General features: G+C 38.3%; 1 protein-coding gene across 2 annotated transcripts in view; it reads left to right on the top strand.

The window, feature by feature from the left end:
* Positions 1-6,824: 6,824 nt before the first annotated feature.
* BANK1 (B cell scaffold protein with ankyrin repeats 1) overlaps positions 6,825-24,828 on the top strand; it is a 302,011-nt gene continuing 284,007 nt past the window's right edge. The window contains exon 1 of one of the 2 annotated variants that reach the window (XM_047799517.1): positions 6,825-7,118. In XM_047799517.1, the coding sequence (XP_047655473.1) occupies positions 7,049-7,118 (70 nt within the window). In that variant the 5' untranslated portion in view covers positions 6,825-7,048. Of the gene's footprint in view, positions 7,119-8,050; positions 8,073-24,828 lie in introns of those variants that run through there. The other variant, XM_047799518.1, reaches the window with a different exon arrangement.

The raw sequence follows: 24,828 nt of genomic DNA, 5'->3' as shown, positions 1-24,828 counted from the left end.
TGTGTGGCAGCTGCCACCACGCTTTTTTTTTTTTTTTTTTTGCTTTTGTCTTTTTAGGGGCACACCCACAACATCATGGAGGTCTAATCAGAGCTACAGCTGCTGGCTTACACCACAGCCACAGCAACGTCAGATACAAGCTGTGTCTGCAACCTATACCACAGCTCACGGTAACGCGGGATCCTTAACCCACTAAGCAAGGGCAGGGGTTGAACCTGCAAGCTCATGGTTCCTAGTTGGATTCGTTTCCGCTGTGCCACGAATGGGAACTCCTGATTCCAGGAGGTCTTAATGAAGAAATATTTTTCACTGATCTCAATGAGGATGGCCTGAGATTTCCTCCAGCATTTCTCAAAGGCTCAGGATCCATGAACTCCACATGAGGTCTGGCAAGATAATGTAGAGTCTGTGACATTGAGATCCCTCTGTCCTGAAATCTTAGATGATTCAGGAGGGTGGAAGTCCTCCATGGATGTCCTCTTAAAAAGATGAATTGGGACCACACAGCTGATCTCTCAGAAGGTAGGGAATGTGCAAGCCACAGGAAAGGAGCAAACTGAACTCTCAGAAGATCTCCAGGAGATCTTGGTATTCTCTTGGTATTGGTTTAGTGTCACCAGCATTTCTGTTACTTGCATTTGGAAAATGAAAACTCATTTTTTTTTTTTTTGCTGCGAATTCTCACCATAAAAATGCCATTTTCTGTTCTTACACTCCTTTTTAGCTCATTGTAGAGTCAGTTATTCTAACTGCTTTTTCTTCTCTGTATGGGTGTTTCAGACAATACGTGCAATGACTTGCTTTTCACGTCATAATCCAAGATGATAGGGACTTTAGCAGGAAGCTTACTTCACTTTCCTCAAATAAATGACTGCATTTTCTTCTCTTCCACACTGTTTTCAGGCTATTCTCTGCCTGATGAAATTGCCTGATAGATGTGGAAAATACCTTCTATATGCTCTTTCAATTTTTGGATGGTGTCAAGGGGCATAATTTTTAGAACCTGCCCAACACACACTAATAGCTGCTTACACCACTGGCTGAAACATTATCGTCGTTTCTCTTCCTGTTGAAATTTTCTTCCAACCACTTCCTGTTGTTGTCACCTAGTTCCAAACTCCCAATTTCATTGTTTCTTTAAGATGATTATTAGTATTAGAAACTGCCCCAACAATCACATTACTTACAAGAATATTCTTGATCCAGCCCGTGGTCCTAAGATATTTTTTAATTACCATAGAACCATTTAGCATTACTTATCCTACATAATTCTCCACAAAAACTGAAGCAGACTATCTAGAAGACAGATTTTTGGGGAAGCAAGGGCTATATCTTTTGATCACTTTATGTCCAGGGCCCAGCCCTGTGTCTTGCATATGATATAAAATCTCTTTGAATGAATGAATAAACGAATAAATCAATGGATAATGAAAATGTGAAGAGTAGTATCTCCTTTTATCAATCCTGTAGATTAAAGCTAACACGTTCAGCTATCGAGAGACCTGTGGTAAGTTAGATGCTAAGGAAAACATAAATCGAGTAGGGAGTGGGGCTGGAACCCTTATCTAATCAGTAGTTCTAGGGTAAAAAACAGAAGCAAATTATCAGAGTTCTCAAAGTAAGCCGAAACAACCAAAAAGAGAAATGGCAAATTTTAGATTTCTTGACCTTTAAACCTTTTCTAATATTGTTTATTAAAACTCAGATCTACTAAGTAAGCTCTATTCCAGCAAACTCACTTTCATTTGTTAGCACCAGCAGGATATGGAGGGGGGTGGTGTCAGCTACAGTAAAAGCAGAAAACGTGGTTAATTCCACATGTCATCCTTAATTGAAAAGAAAAGTGAAGATTCAGCACATCGACTCAACCACTAGAGAACAGAAGCAAGCACATAATGCAAACAGCCCTGCAGGAAGGAATATCAAAGAGCTACCACAACCACCAATTAACAGTGAAATACTTCTCCATAGGGACTTGACAAATTAATGCTAAAGAGAACGGAATATTCTTTAATATATGTTTATTTAGAAGAATATAAAATTTTTCCTTATTAATGAATATCTCCAAAGATCCAGTTTATCACTGTAGGTTGGTATTCGTTTTCTATTGCTACTGTAACAAATTGCCACAAACCTAATGGCTTAAAACAACATAAGTTTATTATCCTACAGTTCTGGAGATCAAAAGTCAGGTATGAGCAGGGCTGGTTCCTTCTGGAGGCTCTGTAGGAGAATCCATTTCCTTGTCTTTTCCAGCCTTTTTTTTTTTTTTTTGGTTTTCTTAGGTCCATACCTGTGGCATATAGAGGTTCCCAGGCTAGGGGTCCAATAGGAGCTGTGGCCACTGGCCTACACCACGGCCACAGCCACAGCCACAGCAATGTGGGATCTGAGCCGCATCAGTGGCATATACCACAGCTCATGCCAATGCCCGATCCTTAACCCACTGAGTGAGGCCAGGGATCAAACCCATGTCCTCATGGATGCTAGTCAGGTTTGCTAACCGCTGAGCCACAATGGGAGCTCCTCTTTTCCAGCTTCTAGAGGAGGCCTGCATTCCTTGGCTTGTGCCCTAACCTCCATTTTCAAAGCACATTACTCCAATCTCTGCTTCTTTATCATGTTTCTTCTCTGACTTTCGTGCTTCCGTCTTATAAGTACTGTTGTGCATACTGTAGCTTACGTGGATAATCCAGGCTACTCTTCTTGTCTCAATAGCCTTAACTTAATTCCACTTTCCATGTAATGTAAAGTAATGAACACATAGGTTCCAGGAATTAAGACGTGGATATCTTTAGGGGGCCCAGCCCCTAACACAGGCTGGGCCTTAGGATATAAGAACTCACTTAAATGTGAGAAAAGTTAAGAAATGAACAAAGCAATTTATAATAACAAAAAGGTACTATTGCTATTTCAGTTTTATAGTAGGTTGCTGCTGTAGGTAAGAACCAGCTTTGTTTTTTAAAGGGATCCAAATCTAAAAGGAAAAATAAAACCAGCAGAAGTAGCAAAATCATCCAGTCTTCAAAGGCACAGGAATCAGCCAGGGCAACAGCCAACAGCCTCAGCCATCCAGTTACTACAACACAGAGTCAGCATGAGGCTCTTATAATCTCTACAGAGTGGAGTAATAATATTGAGGCTGTCAACATGCGGCTAGAAAAAAAAAAAAAGAATTCAAAGGAAGAAGTCAATGGATCCAAGAGTTTGATATATGGAGAAACTAGGAACCAACTGTGGCTAGCATTTTCTGTCATTCTGTAACAGAGGAAAAATCAGAAAACTGCGATGACTCGCTGCTGGTAGCCTTCTGACTGAAAAAGCATCTCAGTGTGAGAATTACTAAGTGCCTCTTCCCTGAGAAAAAATGTGAACCAAGACATAACCCGGCATTTCCAACAGTATCATTTCCTTAGGGGAGGAAGCAGGAGAAAAATAAAATCACCTGTGACTAAAGATGTGTTTGACCCTGAGAAATAAGACAAAAATGAGTGAAAGCATTCCTAAAATATCTTTTCATAAATGCATAGACAAAGTTAGGATACATGGTAAGACTTGTGTGTGACCTCCACACATTTTCCTTTCTTTGTGAACACAATGTCTCTCTATCCTCAATAGAATAGTACCAATATTGTAAGGAATTATAAGTACAAGTCACACCTATTTTTAAGGAGATGGATATTCCTTTTTATGAGAGTTTTGCTTTGTGAGAACATGAGTATGAAAAGAAAAGCACTTTTTTTGATAGGTGTATGTATAACCCTGCCTATGAGAGCTGTATACTTTTTAGTAATGACTTCACGTGACCTTAAAAGAAAGAGGAGGATTCCCTCTAAGAAGCAAGGCTATAGGAGTTCCCGTCGTGGCGCAGTGGTTAACGAATCCGACTAGGAACCATGAGGTTGCGGGTTCGGTCCCTGCCCTTGCTCAGTGGGTTAAGGATCCGGCGTTGCCATGAGCTGTGGTGTAGGTCGCAGACGCGGCTCGGATCCCAAGTTGCTGTGGCTCTGGCGTGGGCCGGGGGCTACAGCTCCGATTCAATCCCTAGCCTGGGAACCTCCATATGCCGCGGGAGCAGCCCAAAGAAATAGCAAAAAGACAAAAGAAAAAAAAAAAAGGAAAAGAAAAGAAAAAAAAAAAAGAAGCAAGGCTATAGCTGAATTCCAGCTCTGTCACGGAAAACTTTCAAAACCTAGATTCCTCATTTGTAGAGTATAGTTAAAATCACATTGTCTTGAGCACCAAAATGGCACGAACTTTGTAAAACCCTTACGTAGAGCTTGGCACATGGAAATACTTAAAACCGAGTAGCTGTTAACAGCAACAGCAGTGAAACAAAAGGATGAACGAATATGCAAAGGGCCTAAACGGTTACCTCATATCTTTTGAACAAGAGTTGTGTTCTCTTTCAGTACCTGAAACAAAAACAAAACCAGAATGGAGTTCCCGTGGTGGTGCAGTGGTTAACGAATCCGACCAGGAACCATGAGGTTGCGAGTTTGGTCCCTGCCCTTGCTCAGTGGGTTGACGATCCGGCGTTGCCTTGAGCTGTGGTGTAGGTTGCAGACGCGGCTTGGATCCCGCGTGGCTGTGGCTGTGGTGTAGGCCGGCGGCTACAGCTCCAATTTGACCCCCAGCCTGGGAACCTCCATATGCCGAGGGAGCGGCCCAAGAAATAGCAAAAAGAGGAAAAAAAAAAAAAACAGAATAATTTTTAAATTTTAGTGGAAGATTTTAAAATAATTTCTAGCACAAAGTCTTATTTAATAAAGCTGTTTTTTAAAAAGCCCATAATTTAAAACACACATTTGTTCTCATTTTTCATTTACCGGGATCATATGGCTATAAATTATAGAAGTGAGGATCTGAAAATATCCTTAAATTTCCTACGTATTGTAAATCTTATTCTGTGTGTGTTAGAGGAGACAGTGTCATAAAATTGTATAGCTGGCAGAAGCTTGAATATAACTCTTCCAGTTTTCTTATTTAGCTGAGCTTACACAAGCCTCCGAAATACTGAGAATTGTTCCACTTGCCCAGATAGCACGTTGGAGGGTCAGGATGGCAACCATGGCTTTCTGACTTCCAGTCCAGGCCTCTTCATAGAGGAAGGCTTGTAAGTGACAGATACCATTTGCTATCTGAACACTATCCTTTTCAGCAGGCCTGTGTTTGCAGGGGAGTGAGCATTGCGTGTTTCTTTAGAACAAACTAGGATGCCTTTGAAGATGTGGACATGTACTTCTGGGGAGCAGAAGCTGGGATGTGTATGTCACTTGCTTTTGCTTCAAAACCTTGGTCAAAGTATCTCATGTGAAGAATAGATGTATATATATGCATCTGCATCAGTTCAGATGTTGTCTCCCCAGGGGACTGGCTGAAGAAGATGTGGGCTTTCCTGAGAATTGAATTCCTGAAAATATTGACCAGGACTTTATATGTACCCTGCTGTCCAAACCCTCTGTCTTCACCTTGTTGGACTGAAGTCTCTTGGTAAACCGGCATGTGTAGAAGACAATAAACTTAATATATATTATTTCATAAATTAGATAAAATCTTTTGCTCCATTATTTCAAATAGAGGAAGTCAACTTAAAGTTAATAATGAGGTTCAAGGAACTACTGGAAAGTGGATAAATATATCTATAATAGTTTTTAAAATTTGCTGATATTTCACCTATTTCTCCAAGTTTACTTCCTTACGGTATACGGTATAAAACAAGTCCCATAAACAGGCCAACATTTTGATAATTTCATGCTTTGATACCTATGCCATTCCTAAAAATGGCCATGAGATAAATAGTTGCCACATGAGCCTCCCTTCTAGATTTCTTTTCTAAAAAGAAAGAGGGACTTTTAGGCATGAACGATCACCAAATCTTCAGAAATACTATTTTTTTTTTGTTTGTATTTTTGCTATTTCTTGGGCGGCTCCAGCGGCATATGGAGGTTCCCAGGCTAGGGGTTGAATCGGAGCTGTAGCCACCGGCCTACGCCAGAGCCACAGCAACGCGGGGATCCAAGCCGTGTCTGCAACCTACACCACAGCTCGGGGCAACCCCGGATCGTTAACCCACTGAGCAAGGGCAGGGACCGAACCCGCAACCTCATGGTTCCTGGTCGGATTCGTTAACCCCTGCGCCACGACGGGAACTCCCAGAAATACTTTTAACTTCAGGAGGTAAATTACTAATTTAGAAAGCCTTGGGAGAAGAAGGGACATTTCTTCTAAAGCTCTAAGGGGAAACTTGAGGATTTCACAGTCTTTAAAGCAGGCAAGCAAGCAAAGGACCTATTTCCATCCATGTATTTTATTTTACTTTTATTTTATTTTATTTTATTTTATTTTATTTTATTTTATTTTATTTTATTTTATTTTATTTTATTTTATTTTACGAGCCCCGGGTTCTGACCTGGAGCGTGATTGGGAAATACGTTTTGTATAGGCTTTAAAAATCACTTTATAATTTATGAATCTAGCCTAAAATGTCTGGGCAAAATGCAATATCAAAAAACAAAAACAAAAAAACAAAAACCCGCAACAGCTATGTATCTGCACCTCCATCATCTTTATCTATACACCTTTCCTTAAACATCCATATCTGTCTGTCTGTATCCCTTAGTGCCCCCTTCCAGCAGGTGTCTGCTTCTGGGATCCCTATTTCTTCCTGGAAGGAAGTGCATCCTGGAAGCCCTTGAATGGGACAAGAATGGCTACAGGAACAGGTAACCTAGCTCTAAAAGTATCCTGAGTTAAAAGGTTAGGCGGCAACAGGTCCAGAGAGTATTAAAGAAACCAAAGCGCCTAAAAAGGAGCCCCGAGCAAGCCGGCGAGCAGTTTCACTTCCGCAGGGCGACCAGCACGGCCAGCCCTGACCCTGAGGCCCGCGCCCCGCGGCTGCGTTTCCGGGACCTCGGCCGCGGCCGCCTCGGTGGGAAGCGGACTGAGGACCGTCGGGGGCCCGGAGACCAGCTGTCGGAGAACCTCAGGCTGGGAGAGGCCGGCCTCAGCAGGCACTCGTCCAGGGACCCGGACTTCCGAGGCTGCGATGCTGCCGGCAGTGCCGGGCCGGGCGGGCGGGAGCTGGGAGTCGCCCGCAGGCGGCTCAGCGCCCCCAGGTGGGTGCGCGCGAGGTCGGGAGGCGGGAGGGAGGCCGGCGGGTCCGGGGTCCCGCGGAGACTGAGCGCCTGGCGCCGGGGACCGCGGCTGCCGGCTGCCGTTCTGCCGCTGGGCAGGCTTCCGTCGTGGGCTTCTTGACGGGGGGAAATAGGGACCCAACGAGGTGGGAGCTCTCTTTGGATCTGGGCAGCGTGCCACCGCCAGTGCCTCAACTTCTGAGTAGCTGGAACTTTCCACAGCATCTGGGACAGGCCCCCTCTAGTCTCTAAAATCACGTTGGCATGTGTATTAAAACTCGGCGCGTGTTTTAAAATTCTGTCAACATTTTATAGCAAAACTGCCCATTGATAGCATCACCCGTTAACCTGCCGGGTTTGCCCAAATCCAACCCGGTGAGTTGATAGGATGGCCTGTGACCTGCAAATCAGACAGGTTACTTTCTGTAGGAAGTCTTCTAAACACAGACTTTGCTAACTTGTTAAAAAGAAAAGCAGTCAATTTGGTTGAATACGTAAATATATTTACGAGTCAAATGGAAATTATTTTCACTTCTTATTGAAGTATATCAAATGCATTTGCGAATTGTATAATGGTTATAAAAAATGTTCAGTTTTGAGATGTTCACACTGAGATATGCACTAAGAAAATCAGAGTGAATTTCTATTCATTTGCTGAATAAAATTGCTTATAGTTTATACTAGCATTTTTAAAGTAATGAAATTATGGCTTTACCCCTTTCTCCTGGCTAATGTGTTTTTTAATACATTTTAAAGATTGCTTTTTAGTTAAAATGGGAAGTGTATTTGTGACAAGGGAAAATGACAAGAAAGGAACTGATAGCTTAATTAACTTTCTAAATATTGAACACTACCATTCTGAAAACTGCTTCTGATAGACTGCATCTCTGCTTGCATCTGTAAATAAACCAGCCACGTCTTTTGAATTTTGAGCAGGTGAGAGCTCTTCTAATTTCAGGTGAACCGTTTAGTTAAATAGAATTAGCTCCGATTTGTTTCAAACTTTCAGATTGAGCAGTTTAGCAGGCAGTGACTTCTATTTCACTTAATACTCAAGTAATACTTTAAGGGATTTGCTATTTCGAACAATGCTAGAGTGATGTGAACCAACTCTTGTCTCATCCTGACTGTTCCTATACATTTCCCCCCATCTTGTATTCTTCCAATATAGTATTTACTACTTGCTACATTTACCTCCTTCTTTGGCTCTGGTAAAGACACTCTTCTTATAATGAACTATCTCTTGTTATTAACCCCTGCCATTCCTAGATATGAATAGTCTTCTAAAAGAACTAGTTCTGATTAACCTTTTTTTTTTTTTTTTTAAATGGAGAGTTTTCTCATGTGACCTCTCTTTCTCTTTGGGCAAGTGTCTCTACCGCATTGCAGACTTGGGCTTAATGTGGCGCATTAGGGGTCGGTTAGTCCAACTGCCTTATATTATTTTTTAAATTAAAAAATTTGCAAGTTTTTATTTTTTATTTTATTTTTTGGTGTGTTAATTTTCCTTGTATCATTAGCATATTTCTTTTTTATTATAGTTGATTTGCAGTGTTTCTCCAATTTCTGTTGTACAGCTAAGTGACCCAAACACACACAGTTCCCTGTGCTGCACAGTAGGACCCCATTGCCCATCCATTTCCAATAGAACAGTTTGCATCCATCAGCCCCAAACTCCCCTGTCCATTCCTCTTCCCCTCCCCTGCCCCCTGGTAGTGACAGGTCTGCTCTCCTTGGCTGTGATCTGTTTCTGTTGAGCAGATAGGATCATCTGTGCCATATATTAAATTCCAGATGTAGGTGATGTAATATGGTATTTGTCTTTCTCTTTTTGACTTCCTTCACTCAGTATGAAAATCTCTTGTTCCACTGTGTTGCTGCAAATGGTAATATTTTGTTCTTTTTATGACTGAGTAGTATTCCATTGTATTTATATGTACTCCATCTTCTTAATCCATTCATCTGTTGATGGACATTAAGTTGTTTCCATGTCTTGGCTATTGTGAGCAGCACTGCAATAAACATAGGGGTGCCTCTGTCTTTTTGAATCAGTGTTTTGTCCGGATATACGCCTAGGGGTGGGATTGCTGCATCATATGGTGGTTCTATATTTAGTTTTCTGAGGTACCTCCATCCTGTTTTCCATAGTGGTTGTACCCATTTACATTCCCATCAACAGTGCAGGAGGGTTCCCTTTTCTCTACACCCTCTCCAGCATTTGTTGTTTGTTCACTTGATAATGATGGCCATTTTGACAGGTATGAGGTGGTACCTCAGTGTAGTTTGGATTTGCAATGTCTCTAAAAATTAATGATGTTAAGCATTTTTTTCATGTGCCTGATACAACTGCCTTATTTTGGATATGGGAAAACTGAGACCCAGGGAGTGATTTGCCCCCCACCCCATTCATCACTTCATCAACAATCTTTTACCTACCCACCCCTAGGAACTGTGTAGTTATATGAGTGTAAAACGGGCAGTCTTCAGTGGTAAACAGTTTCATGCCTGTGAAGACATATTTCTAGCACTAGGTGTATGGTATACTTGTAATGACAACATCTTGTGTGTGCTGCCATCAGAGAAATCTATGAGTGTCCAACTTGTCCTTTAGTGGAAGCAGGAAAAACATGATAGCCAGCACTAAGACAATGTGGCAATCATGCACAGTGGATGAAAAGTCTATTTAGACTGTATTTTCTGATTAACTAGATACGGACCATTACTGTCTAAAAGAGAAATTCTCTGTTTTATTCCAAAACCTATGATTTTTTTTTTTTTTGCTCTTTTGTCTTTTTAGGGCCGCATCTGCGGCATGTGGAGGTTCCCAGGCTGGGGGTACAATCAGAGCTACAGCTGCTGGCCTACACCACAGCCACAGCAACACAGGATCCGAGCCGCATCTGTGACCTACACCACAGCTCACAGCAGCACTGGATCTTTAACCCACTGAGCGAGGCCAGGGATCGAACCTGTAACCTCATGGTTCCTAGTCAGGTTCATTAACTACTGAGCCTCTATGGGAACTCCTATGATTGTTTAATTTTAACGCCTAACTTCAGTAAGGACTTTTTCTTTATTAAAGTGTAAGTGTATTTTTAATTAATATTATTTGATAACTCTGATGAAGAGACATAAATGGATAATTTAAAAGCAGGTAGCATCTGTCCTGTCTCACCATGTGCTAGATGCTTATATATAGCTTATGAGGAACATGGTTTGTCTGTCTTGCCCCTCTGTCTTAAAGTTCTCGAAGGTTTGAAGATTTTTCTCTGACTACAATCTTCCAAAATAGCCAACAATCTAGATTTCTCCTACCAGGAAGATGTTCTTGTTTAACTCTGGTGGCTGGTAACCCTTGCTTTCTTCAGATCAGCTCAAAAGGTTCTGATAAGTTTACTTTTACTGAGATTTTAAAGAGAGGTAGCTCTCTCGGGGCCTTTTTATTTTAATGTGGAATAATGTTATAATATTTACTTGCTTTGGATTTCAAGTGTACACAGCAGTATATTGGGCGTTCTACTTAAGGTCCCAGAGGGACCTTTTTTTGCCTCATGTATCTGAACTGTAGGTGATTATGCCCTGATTATGATGGCTTTTGGGCTCAGACTTCTTCAAATCCAGTCCAGCTTCATTGCTTATTCACATTATGACCTTGGATAAACAAATAAATCTGCCAGTATTGCATTTTGTCCATGAAGAAAAGCAAAAGTGGGTGGAATAACATTTATCTGAAAGAATAGTTTTGAGGATTAAAGGAGAAAATCCATGTGAAGTGCTTTTCAGGATGCCATAGCAAATTATAATTGCTTAATACATGTTAACTATTATTTTACTTCTTCGATCATTGGTCAGTAGTGTCATATTTACATGTAAAAGATAGAATTTTTATTGAGAAATGGCCTCATGCTGACTTGGGGAAAAACTAAAACATGAAGCCATGAAACTTTCTCATCAAAAAAAAAAAAAAAAATTGGAAGTGTAGCTTCTTGTAGAAAGATATTGCCATAATATTGGGAAAATATTGTGGTTAATAATTCTGAGAGGAGAAAAATAAAGAATCAACAATAAGAATAACTAAGGATTAAAAGAATTTTAGATGAGGGCAGGTACAGGAAAGAAAAAAAAATGGGATTTTAATAGGACAAAATGAAAGCATGTTTTATCTCTCCATATCAGAGAGTATGTATTGTGACCCAATTTAAAAAAATCTTTTGGAGTTCCCTTGTGGGACAGCAGGTTAAGAATCCAGTGTTGTCACTGCAGTGGCTGGAATTGCTGCCATGGTACACATTGGATCCCTGGCCTAGGACCTTCCATGTGCCATGGGTGTGGCCAAAAGAAATAGAATAACTATATGTGAAAAAAATAAACATTAAACAGAAAATTGTGGGAGACTTCATCAAATTATAAGAATATGAAGGATCTGTTTTATCAAAATATTTACTTCCAGGTTAAAAAATATCCAGCAAAAAGAATATCATTCCTGCCAAATATAAATCACATGTTAAGAATTTAAATGGCTGTTACCTGATCATCTAAGTTACAGTTGCTTTTTTATTACTTTCTTTATATATTATAGAATATCTTATAGTAATTTTTGAGACAACTGTGGAATAAGAACAAGGACAAACATTTCAAAAGTATATTTTAAAAATAAATTGTGGAGTTCCCTTGTGGTGCAGTGGGTTGAGGATCTGGTGTTGTCACTGCATTGGCTCATGCATGTGGCATGGGTTTGATCCCTGGCCTGGGAACTTCCACATGCCATGGGTGCAGCCCCCCCCCCAAAAAAACAAACAAAAAACTTGAAAAAAAGTTGTTATATGAACTTGTTATTCTTTCCTGTTTTATTTTTTATTTTATTTTCAAAATTTTTGTTGCTTTTTAGGGCCACACCTGTGGCATATGGAAGTTCCCAGGCTAGGGGTCGAATCGGAACTGCGCTGACCTTCCATTGACAACAGTCTCATTATCTTTTGTTTGAAAGGAAAGAATGGGTTTTGTTGAGTCCAACAAATCTTGTAAGTGCCAGACAACACACTGACCATTGTGTGTTGAGCATTAAACAACCAATGGGCTTTCTGCCTTTGAATCAAATGCCTATCGGCCAAAGCAACTCTTTCTGGAAGCTGGGCTATCCATGGTTCTACTCATGTTATAAGGATATGGATAGACAGGAAATGATAAACAAAGGGTCTCTGGTCTGCAGATAAGGGCCTGGTTTAGTGAAAATTCTAAGCTCTTACTGAAAAGCCATGAGAAAACAAAGGAAATTATCTCACTTGAAATCAAAGTAGATTTTTTGCCTCAGTTGTATCTCACTCACTTTCCCAACACTGACCTAATAGTTCGTGAATTGTACTAAAACTGTAGTTATCTCCTGAAAAGTCTAAATCACTTCAGTCTGCTTAATCTAAATAAAATGTAATTGTCCAGTGTAGAAAATGTATACATTTTAGGGATTCTTTACACAGTCACAAGAAATACTCTACAATTTGTCATTCCAGTTCCATGATTTACCTTGATATGTTTCTCCATATCTTTGAGGCTGATGTTTCTCCACCCTCCACCCCACCCATCTAAATACTATAGCAGTTTAGAAAAGTTTTTGTAGGAAGCGAAAGAACATGATTAATTGTTAAATGTTTTCATATGATTAGGTGGAACAATATAACTTCTTGTCCAAAGTAGGGGCTAATCTTCTGATGCTCTCACCTCTCAAGGTACTGTGATATCTGTACCATATGAATTCAAAGTAGAAACATAATAAATGGTAGCTATTAAAAGAAGGCCAAAATTTCAAGTGGTCTAACAGTATGTTGTTCTTCTGAAAATTAGACATGATCCCATAGCTAAATTGGAACAAAAAGGACATGATAATATTGATTGTGATCAAAGGATGAGATTTAGCCTTCAGTGAGGATCATGACAAAAAAAAAAAAAAAAGGAACTATTCTTGTACTTTGTGGTATGTCTGCCTTATAAAATGGAACACATTAGAAAAAAATGAAGCAATGGGAACTGCTAATATGGAAAAGAAGTATAGGCGCTTGAAAGGAAAATACGACACATAGTTAATATGATAAAACAAAATTTAATGTACTAGATACAAAGAAAATCTTATAAAAGCACAGAAGGTAATGATAAATTAACTTCTCCTGATTACAAAGGGAAAGAGTCTTTCTGGATTATCTCAATGTGGAGCACTTGGAAGCAACAAAGAAATTTCTCTCCAGTGGTAAAGGCTTAAAAGGCTCATTCTTTTTCTCTGAGTGAAAAAATAAATACAGAAAGGTCTAATTCCATACAATATCTGATATTTTCACCACCTGGACTGTTTTCAGTGTCTGCAATAAAACTTAGATATCATTCTTTATGTTTAAAATAGGAAAGAGGAATTCCTGACGTGGCTCAGTGGTAATGAACCTGACTCGTATCCATGAGGACACTGGTTGGATCCCTGGCCTCGCTCAGTGGGTTAAGGATCTGGCGTTGCTGTGAGCTGTGGTGGAGGTCGCACAGGCCGCTTGGATCCTGCATTGCTGCGGCTGTGGTATAGGCCGGGCAGCTGCAGGTCTGATTCGACCCTTATCCATATGCCTCAAATGCGGCCCTTAAAAAAAAAAAAAAAAGGGAAAGAAAGTATCTTCATTAAGTTACAGATGATATGTTAAGAATGGGGTTAATGATCATCTTGAAAAATAAGATTAGAATTCAGTGTGCTGTTCCTGAACTGGGGAGATAGGCACATGTTAATGAAGAGCAGATGTGATCAATGAAGTGCAATGCTGTAGGGGAAGGAATGAGACTCCGAATGATAAAAAATTTTCAGGTTTTGAAAAGGTTACATTCACAGTCATAGAGTGAGCAGAGGGTGGGTGGGTTGCAGAAGAAAAAAGCTGGAAAAGTAAACTGAAACTAACTTACATAAATCTGTGTGAAAAGTCCCCTGAGGATAATGAGTCGCTATTGAAGCATTTTAAAACAGAAACATGACTTGATTTTTGCTTTTAGAAAATCAGACAAAAGGTTATTCTTTTAAGTCATCTTCTAAGTCAATGAAGGTGAAAATAAAAAGAGAGTTTATAACCCTGGGGGAGGAGAAAAAAAAACAAAACACATGAACTGCTTTGGTTACAATGAATTGGAAGAGGTCAACAGTGGAAGTTTATGAACAGAGTTTACTAACCAGTAAAATACAGGGAGAAGTGGGCACTTTAAGAAGTATTCCTTATAGACTTTTTGTGGTATAGTAGTAGATGTAGAGGCTGAGCGGGGAGGAGATGTGAAGAATCAATCGTAGGTTTCCAGCATGGAAAACTCAAGAGGGTCATAATGTCACATACTCCACTGGAAAAGATCAAAGGAGTAGGAGGCTGGGGTGGGGGAGGGGGGATGGTAAGGGTGTGAGAACTTCCAATGGATATGTTACCTTTGGGTATCTTGGAAATATTCGGGGGGAGGGGTATCAAGTAAGCACTTGGTATTATGATCTGGAGCTCAGAAAGGCAGTTCAGGCTGGAGATATAAAATGGGGGAAAAGCAGTAACACTCCTTCAGTAAATAAGATAACAGAAAAAGAGGGCCTAGAGTAGAAAGAAAAGGTGACCCAAGGTAAAGAGTATATAAAGCAAATGTTTAAGTGTCGATAGAGCCTATTCAACCCCGTGATTGAGGAGAGGCGCAAAAGAAAAGGAGGAAAATAAAAGAATAATGGCAAGAATTCAAGAAGAAAATATTTTGGGAGTTCCCGCTGTGGTGCAACGGGATTGGCAGAGGCCTGGGAGAGCTGAGGCACAGGTTCGATCCCTAACCCGCCACACTTGGTGAAAGATCTGGTGTTTCTGCAGCTGCGGCTTGGGTCATAATTTCAGCTTGGATCTGATCCCTGGCCCAGGAACTCCATATGCTGCAGGGTGGCGAAATATGGAAAAAGAAAGAAAGGAAGGAAGGAAGGAAGAAAAAGAAAGAAAGAAAGAAAATATTTTGGGAAAGCAAGAGTGGTGAACTGACTCAAAGTTCTTTGAATAAGTCAGGTAAATTGAGGACTGAAATTTAGCCAGTGAATTTGTCACCATGAAAATATCAGATGACCTTAGGAATAGAAGTTAAATAGCTTTAGTAGAGGGGACTTGAATTGAAGGGAGATGAAGACGAGGACGCCATGTAGACAGCTTTTGAAAGCATGGCTGCCAGCATGTAGAAACAAAGCATCTGCCGAAGAGATGTGGGTCAAAAATTTATTTATTTTATTAGAAAATATTTGTTGTTGTTGTTGTTTTAAGATCTGTGCTGCTACAATGACTTAACCGTACTCAAAAGCTGATACTGCCACACCAAAGGGGATCTCCTCCTTTGAAAACTTTCAGAGATAAGTTCCATAAATTCCACTAGGAACACATTTTAAAACACAGATTTTCTTACGTTTTTAAATATCCTCTCTCATTTTCCCCCTTCTTTCCTTCTTTTCTTCCATGTTTCTGGAGTGCCTCTCCTCCCCTTCCTTCTCTGCCTTCATCCCCTTTCCCGCTCCCTGCCTTCTTCTCTCTCTAGGTATGAATGTTGATGGAAAATAACTTATATTTCTTTTTATAGAAACTTTGTTTCAGTGCTAGATTATTCTGTAGCTTCGACTTTTTATTGATCACCCCTTCATTTTTATCCAAATTGAAATCAGTGCCTCACTATTACAATCCCAGCTTTGCATATGCTTCAACTCCCATCTATCTTATAAAACTCCAAGCCTAAATAAATCTACCCAACTGTATTCTTCTTGTCTGAATCCAAGTAACTGAACATGGCGAAATAAAAACACATTCACATGGGTTGGTATAGTTCTGAATTTTGACAGTTCTTGTTGCATGTTAGTTGTGTCATAGAAAATTTTGAGAATAAATGACAGTGAGCTCAAAATTGTATTCTCTAACAGAGGTGTAGAATACAGATTTGTTCTGTGATGTCAGATTAGTGAAATCTTACCTACTTTCTGTCTGCTGATGGGCAAAAAACACTATATTGTGCTGTCCAACTGTATCCACTAGATACGTGACTCTTGAGCACTTGAAGTACAGCTGGTTCAAAATGATATGTGCTATAAATATAAAAACACACTAATTTTCAAAGATTTAGCACAAAAATTAGACCATAATCTCTCAGTAATTTTATATTGATTGCATGTTGAAAAATAGAATTTATTGGATTGAATCAATATATTCTTATAATTAATTTTACCTATTTTTATTGTAATGTGGCTGTTAAAAATTAAAAGTACATATGTGGTTTGTATTTTTTATTAATGTTATATTTTCTGTTGAATAGCTCTCTCTAAACTTTCAAAAAAAATCTCAGTGAAATCCATTAAGATTTGATTTTTCCCTTAAGACATATTGTTGCATATATATTACCAGATAACTGTCATAAAAATGCTGACCTAATCCATAGTTCCTCCAGCAGTTTAAAGAGACCCTCTGTACAGTTATGCACACCCACAGGAGGTATTTTAATAGTGATATTTCACTATTATTTTAATGTTAGATAAAATTAGCATTTTCATATCATTTATTCATATTTTTATCTTTTGTCTTGATAATTGTTAAGATCACATTACATATTGGAGATTTAAACTTATACATCACAGATTTTTTTTTGTCTTTTTTTTTGCATTTTCTAGGGCTGCACCTGCGGCATATGGAGGTTCCCAGGCTAGGGGTTGAATTGGAGCTGTAGCTGTCAGCCTACACCACAGCCACAGCAACACCGGATCCTTAATACTACCAAGTGAGGCCAGGAATCGAACCTGTGTCCTCATGGATGGTAGTCATGTTCATTTCCACTGATCCATGACGGGAACTCCCCATTACAGATTTTTTAAATGTATCTCTAAATGATTCTGATTATGGTGTGCATTGACACTGAATATATTTTAATGCTCATTGGTTCAAATATACTTATATTTTCTTTCATAGCTCTGTTCCTGTCTTGGCTGAAGAAGGGTTATGAATCCCTAGATAACCAGTGTAATTTTCTACATTTTTTTCAAAGATTTTAGTTTTTATAACCGCATGTGTATAACATGAGGCTGAAATCCATCGTTTCTTTTTAAAATAAGGGCAGCCACTGAAAAAGAATGGATGTGTGTATATGTATAACTGAATCACTTTGTTGTACAGCAGAAATTATCACAACATTATAAATCAGCTATACTTCAGTAAAACTTTAAAAACTGAAAAAAAAAATGAGGGCAGCCAATTGGGAAATCAATATTTATTAAATGAATCTTACTCTTCCAAATGAATTGAAATATCGCCATTGCTGTATAGCAAAGTTTCATAAATCCTAGAATTTGGATTCTGAAATATGTATTCTGTTCCACTAGTGTATTCGTTTATTCCCGAGCCAGTATCTGATAAGGAAAGTTCTCGTTATGGAAATTCTTTTCCATAATTTTTTTGGCTATTAATAGATATTTATTCTATTTTTTCACTTGCATTTAAAGATTATTTTGTCCACTTCTTCTCCTTTCCATGAGACAATTAGGATGTTGTGTAACATGTATTGTAGAGACATTTAATAGAAAACAGTGAGAAGTTTCAAGCAGAAAACTTCAATATAGGGAATTAAGTCTTTACATATTCAGTGTAATGGATTTGGAAATAGGCTGAGCCACCAGGAACAGTTTTCCTAACTGGCTCGCTTAGGCGGGAGCTTGGGTGGGAGCAGGGGAATCAGGAACCACCAGGAAGCTAGGGAATCAGGAACACACTGGTGTCAGGACCCCAAGAATTTCTGGCTTGTAAGCTGTCTCCTATTTGCTGGGCTTGCACCAGCAAAACAGATGCTTTTCATTTCATTGGAATTGCATTATACTTATATTCTGATTTGGGTGGAATCAACTTTAAATGCTAGTAAATATTCTATTGGACTAATTTGAGTAGAAAATTCTGTGTATGAAAGGTCCTGAGTTTCAGAAGAAATGTATAGTAACTTGGGTTATTTAAATCAATTGACAAAGTTGGGAACTTTCCACTCACTCATGTTACAAGCACATAAAGGTTGAATTTTCCTGCTTTGGTTCTGTGAACAATGTAATAAGATATTACTTTCTATATTTGAAATGTCTTTCCAGGTAACATTTTATAACATTTTATCACAAAATTAGTTCCGTGAATCATGAGTTGGAAAATGTGACCTCTACGTTGAAATTATGAGAAGAAAAAATATCTCATTTTTTATTAGTATTAACTGTAGAAGATGTTAAAATGAAGAAAAAACAATGCCTTCGTAAAAGGAATTTGATAGATCCTTCATGTAGAATTCAAGTTTAAAATTTTGATAAATTTTTATTCATATTATAGTCCGAAGTAATCTCCTAACCTTTCCTTGTTTCCTTTATGTTTTTCCAATGTAACATTGATAAGTGTTATTTTGAAAGATAACTAAAGCTACAAGTTTCGTTCACATTTGTGAGTTGATTATCTATGCTGATATCTATTTCAACTCAGACATGGGATCTGTCGCTTGTTGTGTGACTCTGAGCAAATTACTTATCTAAGATCTCATTCTTTTCTATCTGGAATGGGTAACACCTCTTTTGTAGAAACATCATGGTAATTAAATGTAATTCTTTGTGTCGGGTGCCTAGAGCATTCATAGCAGGTACTTTGCAAATGGCAAATATTATTGCAGTCAGCATAAGCTGGTAGCCAGCTTCTACTTTCATTAGAAGAAATGTGTTTACAGGGATCATGGTGCCGCATATATATAAACCTCAGGATTGAGAGCCTCATATAAATGCTCTTGCAGGTATCCTGTCTAATTTTTCTCAACACTACGTTAAACACTGTCATATCTCAAATACATGTTTCTTTGGGTTTTCACTACAAACTGAACTTGATGAAACCTGTGATCTGTTATGGGAACAAGTTATGTGATGCTATATGTGAGTTGTGTAGTGTCTTCAGGGAAAATAGGTAATTGGAAAAGAATATTTTTCCCATTTTGAGAATTTAATTCTGTTTAAGCATCTTATTTTTAAAAATAAAAATGGCGTTAACTTCAATTCTTTATTCTTGAAGGAGACTTAATCCACAACTCTATCATATATCATCCATGCCACTCCCCCAAAGGAGAAGAAACAAAAAACCAAAAAACCCTCATAGAGAAACTGGATCATCATGTAGTTGACTTAGAGTCTCTCAATGTTTGTAATAAAGCCATTTTTAATGCCATCATCTATTTAAATTTAATAGCTGTCTAGGTAAAGCTTTAATGATATATTTGAAATTGTTTAAATTATGTCTAAGTAGCTTCTTCCCTATAGGATATAAATCTATGTAGTATTTCACCTAGACCTCTAAGAATGAGCAGAATAACAGAAGGGTCCCCCTAAGCAAATTTCTAGTTCTGAGTACTCTACATATAGTTAGAAAGCATTTGTAATTATGCAAAGTAAAGGGCAGCTTTTCTATTTCTTTTCTATGAGGGCCTGTGTTCTGAGAAGTTAGCAATTAAAACACTTCATTTCTGCTTCTCCTTAGGAAAATACAGATTTGTTAGAAAGTAGGTTCATATGTAGTATTTTATTACATGACCTCTTAGGTATAATTTTCCAGTCTGGTGCATATAAAAATCTGGCTTAAGTTTCTCATTCTGAGTTCAGAGCCTAGCTGCATCACCTAGTAGTCAGTCGGTCATATGACCTCAGGTAATTCTGTTGTAAGACCTCTCTGTACCTCACCATGAAATGATGGAAGATCATTTAGAAATGCTTGCAGTATAGTAGGTGCTCTGTAGTTGATAGCTCTCATAGCAGCTGTGAGGTGAGTAGGTGAGTGGCCATGTGGGACATTACAAAGTGTGACTCATACTTCTCTTACCTGATGGTCAAAATCTAGAAAACCTGAATTCGTACTTACAGGACTTTATTCCTTTAGTGCTGTGTTGCCCCTCTTGGCAGAAAGTGTTCCATGGTGAAGTAAATTTTGAGTATATGTATCAGAACATTAAATTTTGAATGTAGGTATCAGAACATTAAAGTGGCCTGAGAAATTTTACAATTAACAATGTATCTTCAGTTTCCTCAAAGCCATCGTTTCATAGATATATTTAACTATGGGACGTTTTGTCATGTCAACACTGGTAGAGAAGTTAAATTCTTTTGCACAAAATTATCATCCCTGTTAAATGACAGACATTTTTGAAAGGTTGGTTCTTTCAACCAAAGAGTGGTTGCGCTTCTTTTAGCTGGTTTCCTCAGTGCTGTTCATTCCATCGTGTAAATAAAATTCTGATCGTCGTTTGCTGATGATTATGTTTCAGATGGGGGAGAGAGAGGGAGACTTATAGTAGAAATTGAAGCTGCAGGGACTATAGACTAGGGAAATAGCATTGGTAAGCTAAGTAGGGCATACACAATGTGTGGATTTCTTTAATTCTCTTATGAGTCATTCTAACCATTCAGGTGGGACCTTCGATTATGGGATGTGCTAGAGAAAATGAGAGAAAATTAGAAGGGAATTCTCTGTTAGTGAAAGTGTGTGAATGAAACGGAACTGGGAAAATGCATAGGAAATTCTAACATAAGAATATTTTTCAGGGTGTCTGTTTATGAGATGGATATGTAAATAGCGTGTGTGCACTTTAACCGAGCAAATGATTTTACAGGTATTTCCACGTGTTAGATATGTAAACCTATCTATGTGGCTAGGTAAACAGCCTCACATTGTGTAATTATTGGTATTTCATTCATCAGAATACTCCACAATTAAGAGCAACTTAACTACATGGCCACACCCAGATGTATATTAGAAATGTTTGTCAGTGAAACGTATTTGGAGCCAACATGTAGGTTGCTAAGAGTCACCCAAATAAGTTATTGCAGAACTATTTTTCTACCTAAAATAATAGTAAATAATAGAAATGCAAATAATTTAGACAGAGAATGAGTTTCATATCTTGGAGATTTACTCATTTATCAGGTCATGTGGAAAACAATGTTAATGTGATACTCACTTTTATTATTCAAACAGATTGGATGCTATTTTTTTTTTGTCTTTTGTTGTTGTTGTTGTTGTTGTTGCTATTTCTTGGGCCGCTCCCGCGGCATATGGAGGTTCCCAGGCTAGGGGTCGAATCGGAGCTGTAGCCACCGGCCTACACCAGAGCCACAGCAACGCGGGATCCGAGCCGCGTCTGCAACCTACACCACAGCTCACGGCAACGCCGGATCGTTAACCCACTGAGCAAGGGCAGCGACCGAACCCGCAACCTCATGGTTCCTAGTCGGATTTGTTAACCACTGCGCCACGACGGGAACTCCCAGATTGGATGCTATTTAGAGGAAGTGGTAACCTCTGGCATCCATTCAGCAGAGATAAGCACATTAATAAATGCTTCCTTATTAGCTGGTATAAAAAGTGACATTAGAGTAGCCAATTAACTTTACGAAGAAGGGTAAATAAAGGTGAAGCCATTTCTAAATGCCCTGTTTCTGAATATCCTTGAAGTCTTACATCTACCTTTAGAGAACCACCCTGGTTTCTGAATTCCTTTTCAACTATTTAGTTTGCATCTGAGCTGTCTTTGATGATGAAAAAAAACCTTAAAAATTCACAGAACCTTTTACACAAAGATAATTCTAAGACATTTCTCAATATTATATTAACTTTTAATCTGATAACAAGTGGTTTAGTTATTTTTTGCCCAGATTTCTATAACCTTTTAATAGAACTTAGAATATTTAGCTAATTAAGTATTTTCTGGGGCAAATAGGAAAAGTATGATTATGGTCTAAAAGAAATAAAATTTAATATCCTCCATGTTTGTCTAAAAGATTAAATCACTTTGCTTCATTTTTTCCTAAAATAATGCAAGCACATAATTGAAACTATGTAACAAAGACCTAAAAGTTGAAGAGTGGTGTATATACTTCTAGTTTCTTTTTTCCTTTGTTAACTTGGAATAGTGTTACTTGTTTAGCATTGTAGCTTTAATATATTTATTATTAGTTTATGCAGCTTAAAATTACATTTGTATGTCTCCTTGGTGATGTGATATTGTAAATCTATTTGCACCTTGTTTTAAAATGAAAGAAAACCAAAAGAAAAGAAAAGAAAATCCTCAGTGATTTATTGAATAGAAGATTAGATCATCCTCCATATAAGATTATTTTAATTAATCAAAAGAAAGACTCAGGAAGACAAAATGGTTTGATTTCACTTAATAAAAACAAAACAAATTCACAAACATAAGAACACTGACACAGAAAACAAACTGCCAGAGGGGGAGGAAGGTGGGCAAATGAGTGAAATAGACGGGGAAGATTAAGAGGTGCAAACTTTCAGTTACAAAATAAATGAGTCACAAGGATATAAATATACAGCAAGGGAACTATGGTCAGTAATATTGTAATTCCTTTGTATGGTAACAGATGGAAAGGAGACTTATGGTCATCATTTTATAATGTACAGAAATATCAAATCACTATGTTGTACTCCTGTGTCTAAAATAATGTTGTAGGTCAATTATATTTCAATTAATAAATACATAAACTCTCCTAGCCAATTAAAAATGTACTGTATAGTGTGGTTCCCTATAGTTACCATGCGTTACCTTTAGTCACTATGCTATATACATTGCTTCAGTTTTAACTCATTTAAGTTATGATTGTAAAGGGGAATTGTAATTTAACCTTCATTTAAATCATGATTCTTTTTCCCAGACATTTTTCTCAAGACTTTGTAAGTTATACTGCCATTGTTCTCAGATATTTTCCAATGCTTATGTCACTTTAGTCCTTGGAATGTATCATAATACAATGGAAAGAGCACAGTATTACTATTTGGAGAGGATACTGTAGCCAAGCATGTCCCTAGTGTTGTTCAGTTATACTATTGTTTTAAGATATACAATGTAGTTAACACTTCCAAGATGCTTATTAGCCCTACAACAGCAACAAAAAATAACTTTATTAACTCTTCTAAGACTTATTGGGGATGATTTACATTGTCGAAAATTTGGGAAATATAAGGGAGAAGCATAAAATTCCTTTTCAGTGTACTGCCCAGATTTCATCCCCTTTTCTAAACATATTGGTGTTGCATACCCTTTTTCATCTGTGTGTGTGTTTTATATAACATTTGCAAAAGAAAAATTAGACTGAAAAATAAAGAAAAAATAAAAATAAATAAAAACAAGAGCTTTTAAGAACATAGGAAATACTTTTTCATAGTCCTGCGTTTGAAGTCAGTTACCCATAGGGTAAAATCCTGGCTCTGTTACTAATAGACCTTCACCTTTTGCAAGCCATGCAACCTCTCTGATGCCAACAAGGCATTGAGTATATTGATGGTAACATCAATTATTCAGGAGCATGTTTGGCTCATAATAGTTACTCAGTTAATATCTCTGATCTTAAAAGTACCACAGAAATTAAAATTGCTTTCTCTAGGAACTTGGGATTGAGGGTATTTGTCAAGAATGAGTGGACTAATGCCTCGGTAGTCTTGTGCAGGAGTAATTACCCTTCCTTCCTTCCTTCCTTCTGCACCTCCTGTGCTAGGCTCTAGGGATACACACAAAGTTGGCTTCAGCCCTCAGGGACTGATTTAAGTGAAATAGGATGGGATTAGCTGAATAGTTCTATTTTTTTTTTTTCTCCTCACTCTAATTCAACATCAGGTGACTCAGAACCCCTCAGCCTGCAGAAATCTGAGTAAGTCAGAACTAGTTAGCTGGGGTGAGCAACAGCTAAGAGAGTTTTCTTTCACTACAGGGGATGATTCTTGGTATGTAGCTGCTGTTCCAGGAAGTTGCTATTCGTTTTAGAATGCAGTCTTGAGTACAGTCTCCTGGGACAGGGTTTTGCAAATTTCTGTCATTCTCATAAGACCTTCCCCATTTTTTGGCTATCCTATCTATCTTCTTGTTTAAGAAAAAAAAAAAATCTTTAGGTTTTTTTTTTTTTTTTGGCCTAAATGTGATGTCTTTAAAAAATTACATCACTACCATAACTGAAAAATCATTATCACTCTCCACAAATAACCATACACATACACAGATTGAAAATCAAATAGTTTTGAAAAAATTATAGCTAAGGAAAAGCTCTGGGACCACAAATCACTCTCTCTTTGATAATTCATGAAGTCATCATAGCTCCAAACTGAGACATAGTCCTTGAAGGAGTTAGGATTGGAGAAGAGAGTGACTTGCCCTGTGTGACCCCCGTCACTGTGTCCCAGGAGTTTGCATCCCACCCACTGGCAGACCCTGACTCTAAAAGCAGATTTCACTTTGCAGAAGTTGAAAGGAAGTTTTATTTAGTGTTTACAGCTATCAAGCACTGTGATAAATGCTCTCCATTCTTCATCTCATTTAATTCTCACAGCAACCTATTTCATAAATGGTGTTATCTAGATGTTACAAGTGGGGGATCCAGGTTCAGAGATGTTAATTATTTGCCAAATTTGGACCCCAGGAAAGCTTTGACTTCAGCCTTTGGCCTCTTGAGCACTGTTTGCCTCTCTGAAATGAACTCATTTCATTCTCACACAAATACATATATACACCCACGTCAGGCAGGTATGCCTCCCATGTGAGCATTTCTGGTTTTTCAATCAACAAAGTAGCCATGTACATACAAAGTCCTTTTAACAGAGAAGATGTGCAACATGAAATGTGATATTGTTACCTCTTC

Source organism: Phacochoerus africanus, chromosome 10, assembly GCF_016906955.1.
Source record: "Phacochoerus africanus isolate WHEZ1 chromosome 10, ROS_Pafr_v1, whole genome shotgun sequence".
In the NCBI taxonomy this organism is placed as follows: Eukaryota; Metazoa; Chordata; class Mammalia; order Artiodactyla; family Suidae; genus Phacochoerus; species Phacochoerus africanus.
The sequence above is the reverse complement of the archived record's forward strand: the minus strand, read 5'-3'. Positions and strand labels throughout refer to the sequence as shown.